The sequence below is a fragment of the Poromitra crassiceps genome, assembly GCF_964638095.1.
Source record: "Poromitra crassiceps genome assembly, chromosome: 10".
NCBI classification, from domain to species: Eukaryota; Metazoa; Chordata; class Actinopteri; order Beryciformes; family Melamphaidae; genus Poromitra; species Poromitra crassiceps.
This window is the reverse complement of record NC_139631.1, coordinates 50,192,476-50,212,827: the sequence shown is the minus strand read 5'-3', so window position 1 is coordinate 50,212,827 and position 20,352 is coordinate 50,192,476. Positions and strand designations below refer to the sequence as shown.

The 20,352-nt window shown below is 44.0% G+C and overlaps 1 protein-coding gene across 4 annotated transcripts in view; it reads left to right on the top strand.

Annotated features, from left to right (window-relative positions):
• The window catches only part of LOC310783885 (far upstream element-binding protein 3-like), a 208,407-nt gene that overhangs the window by 54,553 nt on the left and 133,502 nt on the right, over positions 1-20,352 (top strand). For 3 of the 4 annotated variants that reach the window (XM_083644797.1, XM_083644794.1, XM_083644795.1), the window contains exons 2-3: positions 6,774-6,879; positions 16,101-16,134. In XM_083644797.1, the coding sequence (XP_083500923.1) occupies positions 6,774-6,879; positions 16,101-16,134 (140 nt within the window). The remainder of the gene's footprint in view (positions 1-6,773; positions 6,880-16,100; positions 16,135-20,352) is intronic. The other variant, XM_083644796.1, reaches the window with a different exon arrangement.

Sequence of the window (20,352 nt, the reverse complement as noted above, 5' to 3'; positions counted from 1 at the left end):
AGGTGAAAAGAAGCGGCTGGCTAACTGCCCATGTCTCGGAGGAAGCATGGAGCCAGTTTCGGCTCTCCCCAGATCGGCAGAGGGTGGAGCAGCAACCAGGATAAATAAATTTAAATTAGCACTAATGGGGGGTAAAAATGGGATAAAAAATGTTTTGGGAAAAAAAAGGCATTTCTCAGCCTACATTTTTTTTCACTTTTGCTTTGCATGTTCGCTCAGTATTTAGACAGATCGCTCATCGTGCTTCAAGCTAGCGAGCGTTGTCCACAGACGAAGGTAAATCTAAGACAAAAAATGTCAAATTTATTAATGCTGAACTTCAAATTCAACTTCTGAAGTATTACAGTCAGGAACTAAATTAATTTTGCAAACTAGGGGGAACATTCCCCCCTTATGTTCTTCAGATAGGAGGGATTTATAGACTTTGGGGGGGATCTGTAGACTTTGGGAGGGATTTATAGACTTTGGGGGGAAGACATTAACCCAAGTAACTACGCGTCTTATGTGCAAGAGGTGGTGGCATTCCAAATTCCAAGTGAAAGTGCAAAACATACTACTACTGACGGCCCCAGAGGGAATCCAAACTGCTCACACTGGTATTATTAGTGCCATGCTTTACCCACAGAACCACACAGGAGAGCCAGGAGAGGTGAAGGAAGATAAAGTTCTCTCATCTGTGATTTTACCTTTCCTTTTTAATTCTTCCGTGCTTGTTTGTAATTGTTTTGCCTTATTATACATTTGGTCTTTGGTGTGCAAACACTCTGTAACCTTGTTACGAAAGGTGCTATACAAATAGTTTATTTTATATTATCATAATGCTGATGGAGGACATATCCCACAGTGTAACATCGTAAAGCAGACACTGACAGTGTTCTGAATAAACACCTGCATCAGGTTAGACAAAAGTGCCCCTGAACTGACCAAAGACTACTAAACGTTAGACACACTGGGTGTTGTTGAGTATATCCAGCTAACGTTAGCTGCTATTAGTTTGATAAATGAAGCAAAGATTGTTGAAACATAGCCGCATATTCACATAGCTGCTAACTTATAAATGGTCTACCAGACAGCATGCATAACGATAGCCAGATAGTCAAGTCTTTTTGAAGATTGTGAGCGGCTAGCTGCTTTCACGACTGTTGTTGCTATACTGCAAAGCATGTAGCCTATACAACAAGCGCTTAGGTCTCATTTGCTTCCCGCATCGGTGAGGACCGCGAGTGTCCGCACGGAAAAGTGAGTCAAAGCAGACGCGCCCCTCCACAAGGCTCCTGTGCAGACGGTTTTCGCCAGGCCGTGCACACCCCGAATTGTGTAACTACGTGGACGCGGCTAGGCGGACAAAGTGGAGATTTCAAGACTCCCGCTCACTTCCGCGAGCAGAAACCCACACAGTGTATAAAAGCTCCACAGGTTTCCTCGTCAAGATTCAGTGTCTCTCATTTCCGTGCAACAGTCCAAACTTCAAGCATAATTCCAGCATAACGCTATACTGCAAAGCATGTAAATGGTAAATGGCCTGCAATTATATATCGCTTTTATCCAAAGCGCTTTACAATCAGTAGTCTACATTCACCCATTCATACACCGATGGCGGCAGGCTGCCACGCAGGGTGCCTACACACCATCGGGAGCAGGGAGGGTTGGGTGTCTTGCCCAAGGACACAGCGACGGCAGCTGGGAGGGAGCGGGGATCGAACCGCCAGCCCTTGCGTCATTAGCCGACCCGCTCTACCTCCTGAGCTAAAGCCGCCCCCCCCCCTACGCATGTAGCCTACAACAAGCCTACAACATACACCTCAATCAGGACATCCTTCAAAAATGTTTTACCACCGCGTATATGTGCTGAGGAATGATTTGCATCCCTGCCTCATGATCATCTGCCTGTCAGCCTGTCATACGGGCTGAGAGAGAGAGGGATTGCAGGGCCGCTTCTGGGCCTTTTGGGGCCCTATGCAACATCAGAGTGGGGGCCCCAAACCACTGTCATCATAGTATCCCTGAATGAACATGAGGAGGCATAGGCTACTTCATTATCAATAACTCTTTTAATTAATACATTAAGCACAATATGAACAATAACTGTTAAAAAAATATATGAAAATGAAAGTTCACAAATATTAGTTAAACAAATCCTTTCAGTGCAAATGCATTATAAAAACAAAAAATAAGATTTGTTTAGAAAACCAAATGACACAAATTTATTATTATTATCATCATTATTACTACTACTACACCCAGTGCGCACACTGAATAGGCCTATTATACTATATACTATAGACTATTATACTTACTTTTCTGTCACATCGTCATTATTAAGCCGGCTTATGACTGCATAGTATCTTAATTACTCAAAATATAAGGCGACTAAAATTGGGCAACCATATTTTTATTCGGGCAACCAAAAGCTCATGCCAGGTTGCCCCTCCGGCAACCACTTTTAAAAGTTAACGTCGAGCCCTGACGATAGAGCCCTTCCGCTCTTCCTATGACGAGTGGATCACATGCTTTTTTCAACGGACACCATTGGTTCCGCCGTGCAGTGCTGCCTTCATGTGCAACTCGAAAAGACAAAAGACAACCACAGCATTAAAAATTAGACATTGCCGCCTCCAATACAATATGAAGAAGAATCGATTCTTGGGAGTTGGGAATCGATCCAGGAATCGTGGCATTAAGAATCGCGATCCTTTCAACAATCGATTTTTAGGAGCACCCCTAATATCGATACTGTGTGAATTAGAATTTGTCCAATTCATTGTGTAACGGAGTTGAAATCTGGTGTACACATTTTATGTCACATGAAATATCATAAATATGGAACTACCGTAAATTCCGGACTATAAGCTGCACCTTTTTTCCCGTTTTTTGGCCTTTTTTGGCCCCTGCGGCTTATATAACGGTGCGGCTTATCTATGGATTAAAAAAAAAAAAAAAAAAAAAAATCTCTCTTTTTTAGCACTCTTTCTAACTATAAATCCACTTCTGTTTTAATTTCCTCTCTTGCCCTCTTTTCACCACACTGTATGACACTGTGTGCACTGTAAAAAAACAACACAGGTTGTGTTATGTTGTTTTGTTGAAATGTTAATAAATGGGAGCTTCCTCAAACAGCCATCTCTTTCCCGACAATCCCCTCTGTGCATGAACCCTTACATATGGTAATTAAACATTAAAACACAATAAAAAAAAAAAAAAAATACCATTAAAACACCCGCGGCTTATAGTCCGGTGCGGCTTATATAAGAAAAAAATAGTCAACTTTGCAGGTGCGGCTTATACACCGGTGCGGCTTATAGTCCGGAATTTACGGTATATAGGCTATATGCTGCCAGCAAAAAGCTTCCAGGACACAACTATGGTGAATACTTTAGCGCAATACTATAAAATAATGAATTGAGTTCCTGCAGTAACGCGCATGCGCAAGTAATTAGTCGCTAGCTGCTCTGGGCTCTGGGCAAGCTATGTTATTGTAACAGACTGTATACGAGGCTCTGTGTCGCCCCTGAGTTTCCGGTGTTAAATTAAGTTAACCTCTGAAGCCGTACAGCCTGTAGCAGACGACGCACACACACACAGTCAACAATTTTATTCTGTTACATAATATAATAGTCTGGTACACATGATATAAAATACACCTGCCCCATGATCATTTAGCCTGTGGTAACGTACAAACGTGTACAAGTTGTGTACGAGATAGAGTATATATGTGCCTGGCGACCATATATTTTCAGTGAACGGATAGCTCAGTTGGGAGATCAGCGGTTCGAATCCCATGTGAGGCATTGCATTTTTAAATTAAGATCCTGGTGAAATATGGTCTAAATGTGAACGTTCAGTCAACGTCTGCAAATAGTGGGTGAAAAAACATTAACTTTTGAACCTTTCTTGCACGTCTTTTCAACGTTGACCCCCTAAATGTTTCTTAAACGTCTTTTCAACCGAAAAATGCTTGCTGGGTTCTGTCTTGTGTTGTAAATCGAGTGCATCGGTGTGCTCAGCCCCTCCCCCAAAGCCCAAAACACAGTTTCGTTTCAGCTCGAGTTGTGAATGTGAACAGAGCAGAGAGCCACGGCATGTAGGGGTGCGCCAAAAAAAGATTCTTGACTATATATATATAATCTGTGTGGCCTACTGTAGCTGTAACAATGAATTATTCCACTAGGTGGCGGTGATGCAGTCATAGTCTCTCTCTCCTAGGGCTGGGTTAAAAAAACTCAATATCATGATATCAAATCGATATTCATTTGAAGGAACTGATATGGATTCATAAATCCCAATATTGGTCTTTTAACACATTCACTGCCAACAGTTTTTTCCAATCAGTAGGTAGCTTCTGCCAAGGTTTTTTTTGAGGATTCTGGCTCATCTTTCAAGAGCCTAGTCCTAGCCTTTCTGCTAGGACTTGGTGAACACAAAATATCTCAAAAGAACTAATAGAATGTGTGCTTTCTCTGTCTAAAAGAGTTAGTTTTTATCATGTTCTGTTATGTAGGCATTAGCAGTTGAATACAGCATGGTTTCAGAGATTTTCAGAGAGTTTTGAGATAAATGGATTTTTAGAACCACCTCACGTGCCTGTGATTATGGGTGCCCTTGGGCAAGTGTGTATACTGTATTGTGTCTGTGTGTGTGTGTGTGTGCATGCGTGCGTGCGTGCGTGCGTACACTTATTCCACAGTAAGCATAAGCTAAGATAGAGAGAGAGAAAGACAGAGAGAGAGAGACTAAACTACCGTAATAGTTTAGTCCAATATAACAGCACCCCCCCCCCCCCCTCTCCTGCAAACTCCTCCCCTCCGTGTGTGTTTCTCTGGGGGTCTGCAGGCAGAGTGTATGCCAGGCGAGTCTCTGCCGCTCCAGCGAAAGCGTTTTCGCCGCGTTTTCCTCACGCTTTTTTCTGCTGTTTTTGCTCGGCTTTCTCTAGTCTGGAGAGCACTGTCGCCACTTAGTGGGTCGGTGGAATGGGTTGTACACGTTCGGTGGCTCCCATATTTTTATAGGAGACGTAGGGGGCTTGGATCCACGTCCCACCGTCAATTTTTTTTTTTTTTTTTTTTGACGAGTTAACTCGTCCACGGCAGTCAACCGTTGGTTTCTGCTTGACGAGTTAACTCGTCCATGGCAGTGAACGTGTTAATATAATGCCTTTTCCTGTGGATGCTTGAAGCTTTAACCTAGGGGCGGGCGATATGACGATCTTAGATCGTTAACAATTAGAATGGCTCCACGATCTGCCTTTCCAGACAGATCGTTAGAATCGCGCTACATGCAGTGCACATTCTATCAGTTGCATTTCTATGTCTGAAAGATGCTTCCAAAGTTTTCCTCCCCTCCCCCTTTTCACTAGAGGGGGAGTTGGTTTGACACACACATACACACTTAAACAGGGCTCGACACTAAAGGTCTTTGCACACACAGTCCGATTGTTTTTTAATCCATCTGAAAAGACAGACGGGTCCCAGCTCGCAAAAATCTATTGACTGATGCGAAAAACGCAGAAAATCGAACCTGTTGTTGTCCGAAAACTTAAATGAAGGACGTAATTGTCGACTCGGTCTGTCAATGAGGATTGACACAAATTAGGTCGTATTCTTTTTTTTATCGTGTGACCAACTGCAAAATTTCCACAATGAGGAGGACATGCTGGCGTGTGTTTCCTTTTGGCTGCAGCCCATCTGTCTCTCTGCCTTGGGGTGCGCGCACATCACGTGAACGCATGCATCGTGCAGCTGCAGGTAATTGACCAAACAAGAAAAGGGGGAGCCGACCGGCGCACATAATCGGCTATGTGGACTGACCGGCGCAGGTCACCGGTTGAGGCCGATCAGCTGAAAATCGGCCATTTCCGGTCACGTGCCGATCGATCGGTGCATCCCTACCCCAAACGCATCTTTATAGATATATACAAGCTAGACATTCTGTCCGATCCAAGATTCACAATTTTGAAATTCTCCCAGATGAACATGCTTTTTTTGAGGTTTTGTTAAGCCCTCCCAACTCCAGGCATCTTATTTCTAGGTTTGTGTGTTTGTTCGACGATTGCATTAAGGCCCCCACTGAGAGGATCAGAGAGGCGTGGCAGGAGGAACTTGGTGTTGATCTGTCTGAAATCATATGGGACAGGAGTCTGTCTGTGGTCCAGCTCTGCTCAGTTAAAAGCAGACATCAACTGATCCAATTTAAAGTTGCTCACCGTCTTCATTACTCCAAGTATAGGCTACACAAGATATATCCTTCTGTCTCACCACTATGTGATAGGTGTCGGGTGTCCGAGGGCACACTGTCCCATGCGTTTTGGTTTTGCCCTTCATTATCAGGATTCTGGGCTAAAATATTTGACTGGTACTCTAAGGCCTACAAAATAACCCTCCAATTGGAGGAGGAACTCGCCATCTTCGGCTGCTCGGAGTCCTCTTTGCGCCTCCCAACACAGCAGTGCAGCAATCTCTAACACGCGTCACCTGGCCCATTTTTTTTTTTTTTTTTTTTTTTTCAATTTTTTTTTTTCTCTGGCTGTGAACAAGCAATTTCAAAAATTTCAACGGATTCGAAATTTAAGATTTTTTAAGAATTAATATATATTCATATTCCCCACGGTAAAGCCGGCCTTTAACGTTATGTTTAAATGATGATGTGGATAAGTTATCGACATGATTTATGTTGGTGCGTTTTACTGACATTGTTCGAGACTTTTGAACTTGTGTAAAATTCACCCTTGTGTTGTCTGCCTGTCTCTTTATGCCTGTCGTTCTGTCTGTCTGTCTAAGGCTGTGAAGATGGGGGGTGAAGCCATGTCCCACCTGAACAGCTCCTCAGTGGGCGTTGAACCCTCGCTGTTCTTCCCCGGGCAGAAACGACCTGGAGACGACGGAGGTAAGGCTGACCTCACAGCCAATCAGAAGGCTGACCTCACAGCCAATCAGTGTGTCTTCCATCAGACTCTATTCAATCAGGAACGAGACGAGCAGCTACCACTCTGTCTCTCTGAAGCCTCTCGGGGCCAACGAGCCCGGGTCAATAGAGAGCCCAAGTCAAACCCACTTCCGGGTTAAGCATACGAACGAGGGGATTTCATCTGCCATTTCTTTCTTTTTCTCAGAGACACTTTGTAAAATGTTTATAAAAAAATGTTTTACTTGGTCAAACCAAGCGACAGCTATATTTACAATCAGGAGAGACCAAATAACATTTCACTCGGACAGTATACCGCAGGAATGAGTCCGGAAGACCTGGATGTTAGCACTTCTGGCTCTTGCGGGTCAAAGTCAATGGCCTAATGGTTAGACAACCGAGCTTGTGACCACCAGGTCGTCTGTTCAATCCCCGGGACCGGCAGGATAAATTTGGGTTGGGAAAGTGAAAAGGCAGTGCTTGCCCCTCCCTCATTACCACCACTAACCATTCGGAGTTTGACGAGTAATGACCCTCTGGCAAGTAACGTTATTGAGTCCTGACGCCGTTTAATAAGTGATTAATATCTGGTTGCAAAAATATCAAAGAAATCGCATAAACTTAAGTATAGGGGACATCAGATCATGGTATACCATGTAAAAGCTTTAATACAGGGTATCCACGGGGTCTTGAAAAGTCTTGAAAGTTGGGAATTTAGGGAAATTCAAGACCCTTTAAATGTTTTTTTTCGATGTGAATAGCATATATGTCCAAAGATTATGATAAAAGTTTACGTGAATTAATTTATTTTGGTCCTCACAACAGCGCACATGTTTTGTTTATCAAGTCATTCTCCGCCTCCCCACCAAGGGTGTAGGCCGGGTCCCCTTTAGTGAAGCCGTTGCATGTTAGATCGCCGCTCTGGCGGCAGGTGCCAGTATAGGTCACAAGGCCCGCCTCCCCATGTTAGTGGATGGGGAAATGGACAACCGAAATAATCACAGTACACGTCGGATAATTTTTTTCCAAAGGTGGTTTGTATCATTTTAGATAGTTATTATCATGATAATGCCTGTGCAAGTGGTCATTTTTCTGATCAGTTTGTTTTTAACACGTTGAGTGCCAATGACGAGATATCTCGGCTTACAGGATCCAACCGTTGAGTGCCAAAGACGAGATATCTCGGCTTACATAAAAAAAAAAAAAATTTGACGGTGGGACATCGATCAACCCCTTTTACGTCTCCTATACAGTACCAATATTGGAGGAAGAGAATGTGTATAATCTATTTTACCGACCAGCTAAGTGGCGACAGTGCTCTCCAGACAGAGACAAAGCCGAGCAAAAACAGCCGCGGGTCCGAGGGAGAAAGCCATTCTCAAGGAAATAGCTGGGCGAAAACGCTTTCGATTTCACACACACACACACACACACACACACACACACACACACACACACACACAATACAGTATACAGACTTGCCCAAGGGCACCCATAATCACAGGCACGTGAGGTGGTTCTAAAAATCCATTTATCTCAAAACTCTCTGAAAATCTCTGAAACCATGCTGTACTCAACGGCTAATATCTACATAACTACTAACTCTACAAACTAACTATTTTAGACAGAGAAAGCACACATTCTATTAGTTATTTTTAGATGATTGGTGTTCACGAAGTCTTAACAGAAAAGAATCCTCGGCTCTTGTAAAATGAGCCAGAATCCTCAAAAAAAAACCTGGCAGAACCTACCTACAGCATTGAAAAGAGGGCTGGCAGTCAATGTGTTAAGTAGTTATTTGACATATAAAAAGGGGTGATTGACAGCTGTGGCAGCCAGTCTCAAGCCGTCATTGGCTGGACAGGCTCTTCACCTTATAGCTCTAGTTAACATAGAGAAGACACTGCTTGATCTGTCTACCAGACTGTATATCAATGGACCGCAATAAAAAGGATATTGTTTTGAGAAAGGTGCGCGAGGAAGTAACGTTGGTTGGGGACTGAAGTAGTAAGTTCAGAAAATGTGTTTTATTAGTTACTCCAGCTACGTTATCGGTTATTTTAATACACAATGGTTTTAATGGACGCAGGCTAGCATTAGCTGCTTGTGTTAACCGGCTGTTTTGCATTATTTGTCGGCTTAATATTACTATAACCCCTAACAACCGATAACGATAGCTGGAATAACACAATAATAGAGACATATTTTCAGAACTTACCAGGTTTTCCAACTGCCTGCATATGCCAGGAAATGTGTTTTATAATGTTAACTCCCGGGTATAACACAGGGCCTACACAAGTGTACACAACCACCAGCCATTAGCTAATCGCTAATGGGTTAGCCTTAGCTTATACAGACACTGGAAGTTTTATTTTTGATAGTAAAGCAATAAACGTTTTTATATAGAGATATCTCAGGGAAGTGCTTTGACTGTGGGGATGTTTGTTCTTCACAAGCTCCTTTCTTAGCTGTTGTAAGGATATACAGAGACGAGACCAGGCAACCTGGCTAACGCACTGGGCTAACGTTACCACTGAGCTATATTAAATAGAACGTTACTTGGCTGCCCTACTCACACTATACCAGTAAACAACGTAGCGTAAAGTGTCAAGGTTAGATTTGTTAAACCAACATTTGCTCCAAAAGGAAACATTAGGCTAATCAACACGGCACTGCAAACATCAGTTCATCCAATATTTTCCCCCTGAGAGCAGCCCTGGCTCCTCTTCAGCCCGGGCTGCTGGGCTGATCTTACTTTAAAATGTACAACATTTTCTTTCAAGAGGGTCCAGGGTCTATCCACCATGATCTCTCCAAATCCTCAGGGAAACACTGTTGTGTGCATGTGTGTGTGTGAGTGAGCGAGCGAGCGAGCATGTTATTGTTATAAATATACTTTTTTTTTTTAAGTTTAAATAAACCTTGCCTTTGGGTTAGTCACACAATTTATTCTCTTGAGCTTTATTCCTTCCCTGAATTCTGTTGTATTGATACAGTGCATATAAGTTACGGCAAACTAAGACCGTTTAGTTTTGAAATCTCAAACTCAAAATGTATAGTAATTGTGTTAGTTGAAGGTGTGTCGCTGATGTAATCGGTTACAGCTCGAAGTGGCGCTGGGGTCTTGAAATGTATTGGAAGGGTCTTGAAAAAGTCTTGAATTTAACTTCAGGATTGCTGCATATACCCTGTAATAACACAATGGCCTTGATCTAATTATTGTAGTAAAATGACATGCATCAATAAAGTGATAGCATAGCAAGTGTTCATTGTTATAATAGGCTACAACGTTGGTCAGTGCTCAAAAGCAGGGCAGGGACAAGTTGGCCAAGTGAAAGTGGATCCCTGGATTTAGAGTCAACCACTCCTGCAAAAGATTCAAGATTTTTATTGTCACTCCGTAGTACAAGTATCACGTGTGAAATTCTTGTGCTGTGGACTCCGTTACAACATAGTGCAAAAATAACAGGGCATATAGGTGCAGGAAAACAAGAGAAACAACAAGCAATAACAGTAAAGCAATAAAAACAAGCCAGAAACAGTGACATTCACTGCACATAGGTGCAAATAGCATAGACAAATTTAAAATTTTAAAATTTAAATTATTTAAAACATAATTAAACATTCTGTTTGCACACAGGTGCAAATAACAGACATAAATATAGCCGCAAGCGGCGATGGGCGGGGTTCAAGCATTCCGTAAATTGCGCACCTAATAGTCCTTGAGGCAAATTTGTAGAGCACGTTCAGGTGAACATGTGGAAAAAGAAATCTTGAAAATAGGAGAAATGGCGTAGGAGTTACAAATAGGTGTGAAGTTATGGCATATTTTGTGTTAGGCCACGCCCACTTTTAGGGTCTGCAGCGCCCTCTTTTGCTCAATTTGCAAAATAGCATGTTAGAAATGCCATTCCAGATCAGGCTGAGAAGTTCGAAACCGATTATGCGAATGGACTTGATTTACAGCTATTACATGCTTACACCATAGACCCCGCCCAATTTCACCAATGATGACAAAACTACTGATCTTGACTAGGACATCCTCCCTGATATATCTGCCAAGTTTCGCGACCATTGGACAAACTGGTGCGGAGTCACGGCCTTTTTTGTGTTAGGCCACGCCCATTTCTGGTGTTTATGGCGCCCCCTTTTGGACAAATTGCACGAAATTTGACACGCATGGTCTGGGATGGTCTCCGAAGATCTCCAGCAACTTTCGTGAAGATTCCTTAAAGCAGCTACGAGCAACTTTTTCGATTGTTATTAAACAGTATAATTACAATATTGATGCATCACATCTTACCTATAATAGTAGCTGAGATCAAAGCCGTGTGAATTGGAGATTGCTCCCTTGGATGATTATTAAGTCTGTGTCTGTCTAAACTCGCGTCAACAGGGGGCTCTCTCTCTCTCTCTCCTTACCGCCGGCCCGGCTACCCGGAAGTGAAACCCGGAAGTGAAACGCAGCTGCCTTCCTCGCCGTTTGCGCTGCCTAGCAACATAACATAAACAATGTGAACGCCACGCATATTCTCGCGAACATCTCTAGTTATATTCTAACAGGTTTTTTGGAAGTTATTTTGTGGTTATGGCCGAAGTGGCTGCTGCAAACCGTTTCATTTCACTTCCTGATCTTCCCTGGCCACAGACAGCCTACACTGGCCGATTCACTCGGGGCTCAAGCGAGACTACTCTGCGTTGGTCTCGTCGACTATTAGAGGTAAGATGTGATGCATTGATATTAAATTTATACTGTTTAATAACAATCGAAAAAGTTGCTCGTAGCTGCTTTAATCGGTCATGAAGTTATGACAATTTAGCTGAGGCCACACCCTCTCACAACTTTAACGATCAATATCTCCGAAACTTCAAAAATCCACAAATTTTCCACAAACACGATTGTAGAGCTTGCTCCATAGATGCTTCCTGGCGATTTTGGTGCCAATCGGTCCAACGGTCTAGGAGGAGATGTCAAAAATGTGTTTTCCAAACTTTTCCAAATATCTCAAAAACTTTCCAGGCGGACATTAAGGGTCCTTATGGCAAACTTGTAGAGCAGTTTCACCTGAACATCTGGAAAAAAAAAAGTTTGAAAATCGGACCAACCGGAAGTTATGGCCTTTAACGTAAAACCGTGGATTATAGCGCCACCTTCAGGCCGATTCGAAAAATCTTTCAGCTACCAGCCAACAATATCTGTCATTGGGCCACATTTCAGGTCTCTACCACTAACTCACGGGAATTTGCATTGAGGCAGATGAACAACAAGAATAATAACAAGAATCATAAACCGGCAGAAAAACAATAGGGTTTCAGCCCCTTCAGGGCTTGAACCCCTAATTAAACATATGTAATGGTAGCAGCTGCAGTACAGCTACTACATGATTGCTGGGAGTTTATTTGTGTATGTTTGTGTGTGCTCTTGGGACCCTGTATCTCCTCCCTGAGGGTAACAGGGAGAACAGACTGTTGTGGGGGTGGTTTGTGTCTTTGATGATTGCTGGTTGTACAGTTCCTGCAGTTCTGGCAGCTCACATCCTGTTGTGCTGGGCCACGCGCCTCGCTCTTCTTAGCGCCCTGTGGTCCATGGTGGTACAGTTCCCGTACCAGGTGGTGAAGCAGACCAGAAAAGCAGAGCAGAGTGAAGCAGAGCAGAAAAAATGTAAATGGTCAAATCGATTTACACTTTAACTAGGGTAATTACGTTATGGCGGGGCGGCGCTCTCTCATGTACGCGTGCTGCTTAAGGTAGGCTCGTCCCTTCTCCCCGCTGTAAAGTCTCTCTGGAGGCTGTGACTACTGGCTACTAAAGACTTGAACTTATTTCAACACCTCCAAAAAGCACACAGTGTGAGCAGCGTGTTGCACTGCGGGCTGTAGCTGTACAAGACAACGATTGCCACACACGAACACACGAACACAGACGTTATCACCAGACGGTGAAATGTTGCCTTTATAGTTCACATAACAAAACAACACGTGAGGCCACCGAGTAGGTTCTGCTTCTGCTTCATGGCTGTAGTGTAACGTTATGTTACCAGCCTCACTCACCCTGTCTGTCTGAATTTCCTCTTAACTGCTATCGCAGTTCCCTGCATACCTGTTGTGACTTTGTGTTATTCTAGTACAGATATAACTCAAGAGCGCGGGTGGTTGCTTAGCTCTAGACACTGCTGATATAATTATATAATTATGTCACAGAGCCACACGCGCAAGAGTCATCGAACCAAGAGTATCCCTCCAACAGAGCACAGAGTGCACGATCAAATCCACCAGTGTCAAGTGACTGCAGGTTAGCAAGCAACAGCCAGGAAGTTAGGCATAGCAAGTTAGGCTAAAACAGGAAGTTGAGTTGTTCTGCCTTCAGACTAAAAGCATAAATTGTCACTTGTGAAAAAAATAAGAAAAAAAGAGCTCTGCAGGTCAACAAATATTTAGAGGAGTATAATAGTATAAAAAAAATCTAAATCGAGTTTTGAGAGAAAAAATCGTACATTTTATTTACGCAGACATGACAAGACATGTTTGTTATGGGAACTTTACTCATGTCTATGAATGATTCAGAACTAAGTAAATGAACCGTATGCAGAACACTTTCTGCTTTGTTCTGGGTGAGTTTGTTTAATCATGATCCCTCTTGTTTATGTTTTAGGGACTGTGCAAGCATCTAGTTATGCTTGGATGTGTGTTTTAGCATGTTTTACCGTTCTGATGTGAGTTATACAAGCGACCTCGGACAAGGGGGTGTAACATTATTGAGTCATGACGCTGTTTAATAAGTATAGGGGACATCAGATCACGGCATCAGATCACACAATAGGTTGAGGCGATGTCTCGTCGTAGACGCTGGGTTAGCTGGCTCAGCCTGGCTGGGGGCGTTGTCAGGGTGGGGTAAATCTCAGGTGAAGTGAGACTCAGACACTCACCACCTCCGACTTACTTAGCTGCTGCACTGACGCTGCACCAACGGCTAACAGACATCAGTTCGCGCAAACGGATGCAGGATTATTCCCGCATCATAAATTCAAAATATGCAGGAATTCCAGAAAATATGCGGATTCCCACAATCCCGTGCCCAATTTCAGCCCCCTGGAGACCTTGTCTTCTGTAGTATCTTTATAATAATTCTATAGTGAAATGGACAACCCTCTCCCCCCGCATTTCCTAACACGCGGTGGGGGGGTGCATTGTTCGTTAACATCTATGTATAGGCTATAGTAATCTTGTATCCCTTGCTTTCCCTCTCACCCCCACCCACGCGCTCACTCCACACATTCCTGAAAATGAGCCGCGAGCTGCTAAACTAGACCCGCTGTGCCAGCGACGCAGACTTTGCACTTGGGGCTTCGGTGGGTAAGGTCCGTACTCGCCGGAGCGCGCTCATACCGGACATTTGTTGCTTAACATGCAGGCCATTCGAGTAATGTTCAGGAATTCACTGCATGTTTTGAAATGGCTATAATGACAAATGTCGGTTCAGTGAGTTTGCATAAAATCAACCCGGTTTGTTTGCATAAAATCAACCCAGTTTAAGCTTGTACACCGGAAATCGACCCATCCCTCCAGTAGGGCTGGGCGATATATCGAATATACTCGATGTATTGCGGCTTGTGCCACGTGAGATGTAGAAATGACTATCGCGAACATTCGAGTGTAATTGTCACGCATTGTTTATAACTTAAGCCGCCGGCATGACTCGCTTCACGTTTCCTCTTGCCAGCTCTCCCTCTCAAGGGAGAGAGCTCTGTCACACTCAAGGGAGGGGGAATCACATGGATACGTCAAACGCGTCAAACCGCGTCACACACCCGTCCCAGCAACCAACCCAAGCAGAGTGGCGAAACATGGCCGCCTCCAGACATGGCTGACTGTTTCAAATTATAACAAAACAACCACTATTGCAATTTGCAATACATGTCCCGCAAGGTTTCTGAGATTAGGGGAAAGTCTGAGCTGGCGTTACGCTAAACCAAACGTGGGGAGGAGGCTGCGGATTTGTTTGGCGTTAACGTTAGCTGTTGTGTGGTGGCTAGCTGGTTGTGGCTACCTAGTAGTTCAGCAGGCAGCGGTCCACAAGCTTGTTGTGACCAAAATCCCCGCATTTAAAGCACTTCATACTCCCAGAGCTGGCCTAAACCATAGAGAACCTCATGCATTACTCAAAATGAAACGTCCAGGGTTTGTGTCTCCAAAAGCAACCGCTAACGTTACATGCAAGGTAACGTGAAGCTAACGTAGCTACGTTAGCTTGCATGTAACGTTAGCGTTAGTTGCTTTTGGAGACACAAACCCTGGGCGTTTCATAAAAGTCAACATCACATTGGCTCACTCAACTCACTCATTGTCTTTTCTTTAATCTAGAGGCATCATTTTTCAGTCAAAAGTGAAACGACACAGATATGATGGCGTATAGTGAGGCTTTCCATGCCTCACTATAGAACTGGCCCCAATGCAAAATTCAGACAGCTTATATGTTGCCATCATGCCAATACGAGTCTAAATTGCCTTTTATGTTTTATCTGCAGACTAAGCAGCTAGGCTTTCGGTTCTATAAAAGCCATTATTTTTTGTATTGACTATTGAGTGATACACTTTACTAAAACAATCATATTATATCACAATAGTGATGTCAGATTTGCTTAGGTCAGAGCTATGGAATATTAAAACATCCATCTTTGCTCACAACATCTGCCCTTTCTTTCTTCTTCTTTTTTACCCCAGGTGTGCATAAAATACAGGTTAAGAACTTATGGAAAAGTCATGGAAATCCATTGGTCAAAATGTGTATGAACCCTGAAGGGTTAAATTGAGCATTTATGAGATATTTCAAAAATATCGAGATATATATCGTGTATCGCGATATAGCCGAAAAACATCGCGATATTCTTTAGAGGCCATATCGCCCAGCCCTACCCTCCAGTCATGTTTTCCAGACTCATTCCTGCAGTACTCTATAGATGGTTTTAACTTGACAACATAAACATTCTAAATTGCCCCTAGCTTACTTCCTGTTGCAGTGTTTGCTAATACAATAGTTGACAGGAAATAAGCGAGGTTTCAAACTGTTACCAACACAATTCCGCGAATCATAATCATCATCATCAGACATGTGATCTGCAAGGAAGTGTCCCAGATATTTAGCTCGAGGAGATAGAACATGCCCTGACAGTCTGTCTGTCTCTGTCTCTCTCCCTCTCTCTCAGTAGGTAACCAGCTAGCAGCCATGGGGCATCAAAGGTAAGACCGGTAGTTCATATTGCACACACACACACACACACACACACACACACACACACACACACACACACACTGCCTACCAACATAGGGGTCGCAGGTTCGAGCCCCCGTGTTACCTCGGGCTTGGTCAGATGTTCCTACAGACACAATTGACCGTGTCTGCGGGTGGGAAGCCAGTGAGATATGTCTCCTGGTCACTGTACTAACGCGTCCTCTGGTTGGTCGGTGCGCACTTTCGGGGGGTGGGGGGTTTGGGCAGCAGCAGTGTGATCCTCCTGTGCGCTAGCTTGTGCTAGTCTACAACTCTCCCCAAATTGTCAGAGGGGGTCGAGCAACGACCAGGTCATCGGGGGGGTTGGAATAGACCCTTTTCACAGAAGGTATTTTGTGTCTCAAAGGCTGGAAGTAACAGGTTTAACCAAAACCTTAAAGGAACACCAACATTTTGGGAGTTTTGCCTATTTGTCATATTTCCAATAGTAAGACGAGAAGAAAGATGCCTTTCTCTTCCCTGTGTGTGCATTACAAAGTCGCCACGCATTGCTCCTGCTAACTACAATGGCAGTGAACAGTACTACAACCTACCCCCGTTCAGTCAACAAAAATACACATTCCAACAGCGCCAAAACACTCATTATGTTGTGTACTCCCCACGCAATGAAATAATAATCCAAAGTTATGGGAAACTGTCATTTTCAAGTAAATACCTACCAGGAAGTACTGATGAGTGCACACAGCGCATGCACCCCAGTCAATGTGGAGGTAACTTTAGTTCCTCCATGTTAGTTCTGGCTATGGATTTACTTTGAAAATGACCATTTCCCGTAACCTTTAAATCAGGTCCGCGATCCGCTTGTTGACACACTTCAGGTGCGCATTGATCCAGCGTGTGAAGGTGTTCTGCTGGATCTCCTTCCACGGCGCGTCCTCCGCCAGGTCCTTCTCTGTGGCCGGCATCTTGACTTGCTTCCTCTCTCCGTTAGTTCACTTTATTTTTATGCCTCCGCCGGCGATAGCCAGGCCGGAGGCATTATGGATCCGGGTTGTCCATCCGTACGGCTGTCCGTACGGCTGTCCGTCCGTCCGTACGATGTTCCATGTTTGTTAACGCGATATCTGAGGAACGCCTGGATGGAATTTCATCAGATTCGCCTTAAACATTCACTTAGGCTCAAGGATGATCTGATTAGATTTTGGTGGTCAAAGGTCAAAGGTCAAGGTCACTGTGACCTCTCAAACGCCATTTTCAAGCTTGTTAACGCGATATCTGAGGAACGCCTGGACGGAATTTCATCAAATTTGCCTCAAATATCGACTTGGACTCTAGGATGAACTGATTCGATTTTGGTGGTCAAAGGTCAAAGGCCAAGGTCACTGTGACCTCTCGAACGCCATTCTCAAGCTTGTTAACGCGATATCTCAGGAATGCCTTGACCAAGTTTCATCAAATTTGCCTCAAACATCGACTTGGACTCAAGGATGAGCTGATTCGATTTTCGTGGTCAAAGTTCAAGGTCACTGTGACCTCACAAACGCCATTCCCAAGTTCGTTAACGCGATATCTCAAGAACGGCTTGATATAATTTCTTCTGATTTGGCTCAAACATCGACTTGGACGCAAGGATGAACTGATTCCATTTTAGTTATCAAAGGTCAAGGTCACTGTGACCTTTTGAATGCCATTTTCAAGCTTGTTAACTTGAAAATCTCAGGAATGTCTTGATGGAATTTCTTCGAATTTGCCTCAAACGTCCACTTGGACTCGAGGATGAACTGATTACATTTTGGTGGTCAAAGTTCAAGGTCACTGTGACCTCACACACCCAATTTCCAAGCTCTGTAACAACATCTCAGGAGCGCCTTGATGGAATTTCTTCCAATTTGCCTCAAATGGCAATTTGGACTTAAGAATGAACTAATGGCGGAGGCATAAGTCCGCGTTACGGTAGTTCTAGTTGAATATGAAATTAAACTTTATGTCAGTACACGAGTCACAACATGTACATGGGAGTGTTTTGGCGCTGTTGGAATATGTATTTTTGGTGACTGAAGACAAAAAAAGATTGCCTGGATGCAACTGGGACGCATCCTCAGTGATGTACCCTGGGGTCATAGGATGTTTCGGGTCTCGCAACATCATACACCCTCGCCCAGGTGACCCAGGCGGGGCTGGCCAAGCCCCAACTTACGTCCCAGTAGCTACCCATGGTCAGCCCTCTAGGAAGGGTCGAAGGTGGTCACGTGGTCAGGGCCACTTAATCCGCTGCTCCGGAACTACTCTGCCGGGACCGAGGGGGGGGGGGGGGGGGGGAGGGCTCTGGTACGTAGAGGGACCGGGCTCTGTGGGTTGCCACCAGGCCGGGCTCCTCCCTCGTCTCACCAGGTCTAGGACCTGTGCGCTGCACCAGACTCCCCCACTCCAAACATCTCATTCCGAGGTGATGGTATCTTAGTGGATACCATGCAGTACCAGTAATTGGTGGCACTGCAGTCTCCACTTGCGGTTTGAATGGCCCTCCTAAAAGGCCTCTCGTGGGTTGTTGGGCTTCTTCCTCACGGAAGACGCAGGCTGGGGAGCTAACCCATACTGCTCCCGGGTGCCGTCCCTGTTCCGGCTGTCAACTGACTCTCCAGTAGTCACTAGTCTTTCCTGGTTGTCACGTAGTCTATTCCTATGAGTCACTGGCTAAGCCAGATTAATTTATAAAGACAAAAAAACATTGCATGGATACAACTGGGACGTATCCTCAGTAGGGGTGTCACGATACACTCAGTTCACGATACGATACGTATCACGATACTGGGTTCACGATAACGATACGATACGATACGATTTTAACAATATTTTTTTAAACTTGAATAATGACAATATATGACTGGAAAAGTAGTATTTTATTTGAAATGCACAAATACAAAACATGCTGTTGTGGGAAATTGTTATTACAATAACAACTAGAAAAAACATGAGATTGGAGAGATAAGGCTTATCTTGAAATAGAATGGGTTACACCGTCACTTAGATTTACTTTGAACTAAAAGGTTTCTCAGCAGTATAAATTCTCATTATGCATCTTCAGTTTTGATTCAAACTCAAACAACAAGACTTTTCTTAATCTATTTTTTATGCATCTTCAGTTTTTCCTGTCAAGTAAACAGTTTTGCCAGAAACTCAATTGAATGGTTTCTCTCCTGTATAACTTCTCATGTGTCTCTTCAGAGACTTGTTCAACTGAACTACTTTCCACACATTGAACTTCAACAAACAAAGACGTTTCTTAGTCTATTTTTTGGAATTTTTTTTTTTTTTTTTTTTTGCGATATGAGATTTCATCTCAACGATACATATCGTGACGTTTTACTATCGCGAAATTTCGTGGGACGATATATTGTGACACCCCTAATCCTCAGTGATGTACCCTGGGGTCAGGATGTTTCTGGTCTCACAACATCATACACCCTCGCCCAGGTGACCCAGCCGGGGCTGGCCAAGCCCCAATAGGTGTAGGCTGTAGTACTGTTCATTGTCATTGTAGTTAGCAGGAGCGGCGTGGGGCTACTTTGTAATGCACACACAGTCTTACTATCGGAAAATAACAAACTATATTATCAGGCCGTGTAGCTGGTGGACTCCGGCCCGGTATTGTGTTGTGTAATGTCTGTGTGTTCTGGGTAGTTCCCAGCAGCACATTCCCCCAGTTTGAAGTCGACATAAACCACTTTTTGTGTTTGCTAGTAGGTGGCGCTATGCCAAATTGCATGAAATTCAGCACTGCACTCATCAGGTCCCCCTAAGCACACTCCCAAATTTGAAGTCGATCGGACAAACGGTTCTCGAGATAAACCGCTTTTTGTGTTTGCCAGTAGGTCATGCTATGCTGAATAGCACGGAATCCGGCACAGAATTTTGCCAGGCCCCCCTAAGTGCACTCCCCAAATTTGAAGTCGATTGGACAAACGGTTCTCGACGTAAAGCGCTTTTTGTGTTTGCCAGTAGGCGGCGCTATGCCGAGTCTGTGTGTGGTGGGGTGTGTGTGTGGCGTGGTATCGGTCGGCCGGGCTTGATTAAATCGTGACTTTTACAGACACCGCCCCCTCCTGCCCGTCCACATAGGCAATTTTATTATAGGATAGGCGAAATTCCAAAAATGTTGCCGTTTTCGTTTAACTCATTGAGTGCCAATGACGACTATAGTCGTCAATTCAAATAGTAACGTTCAG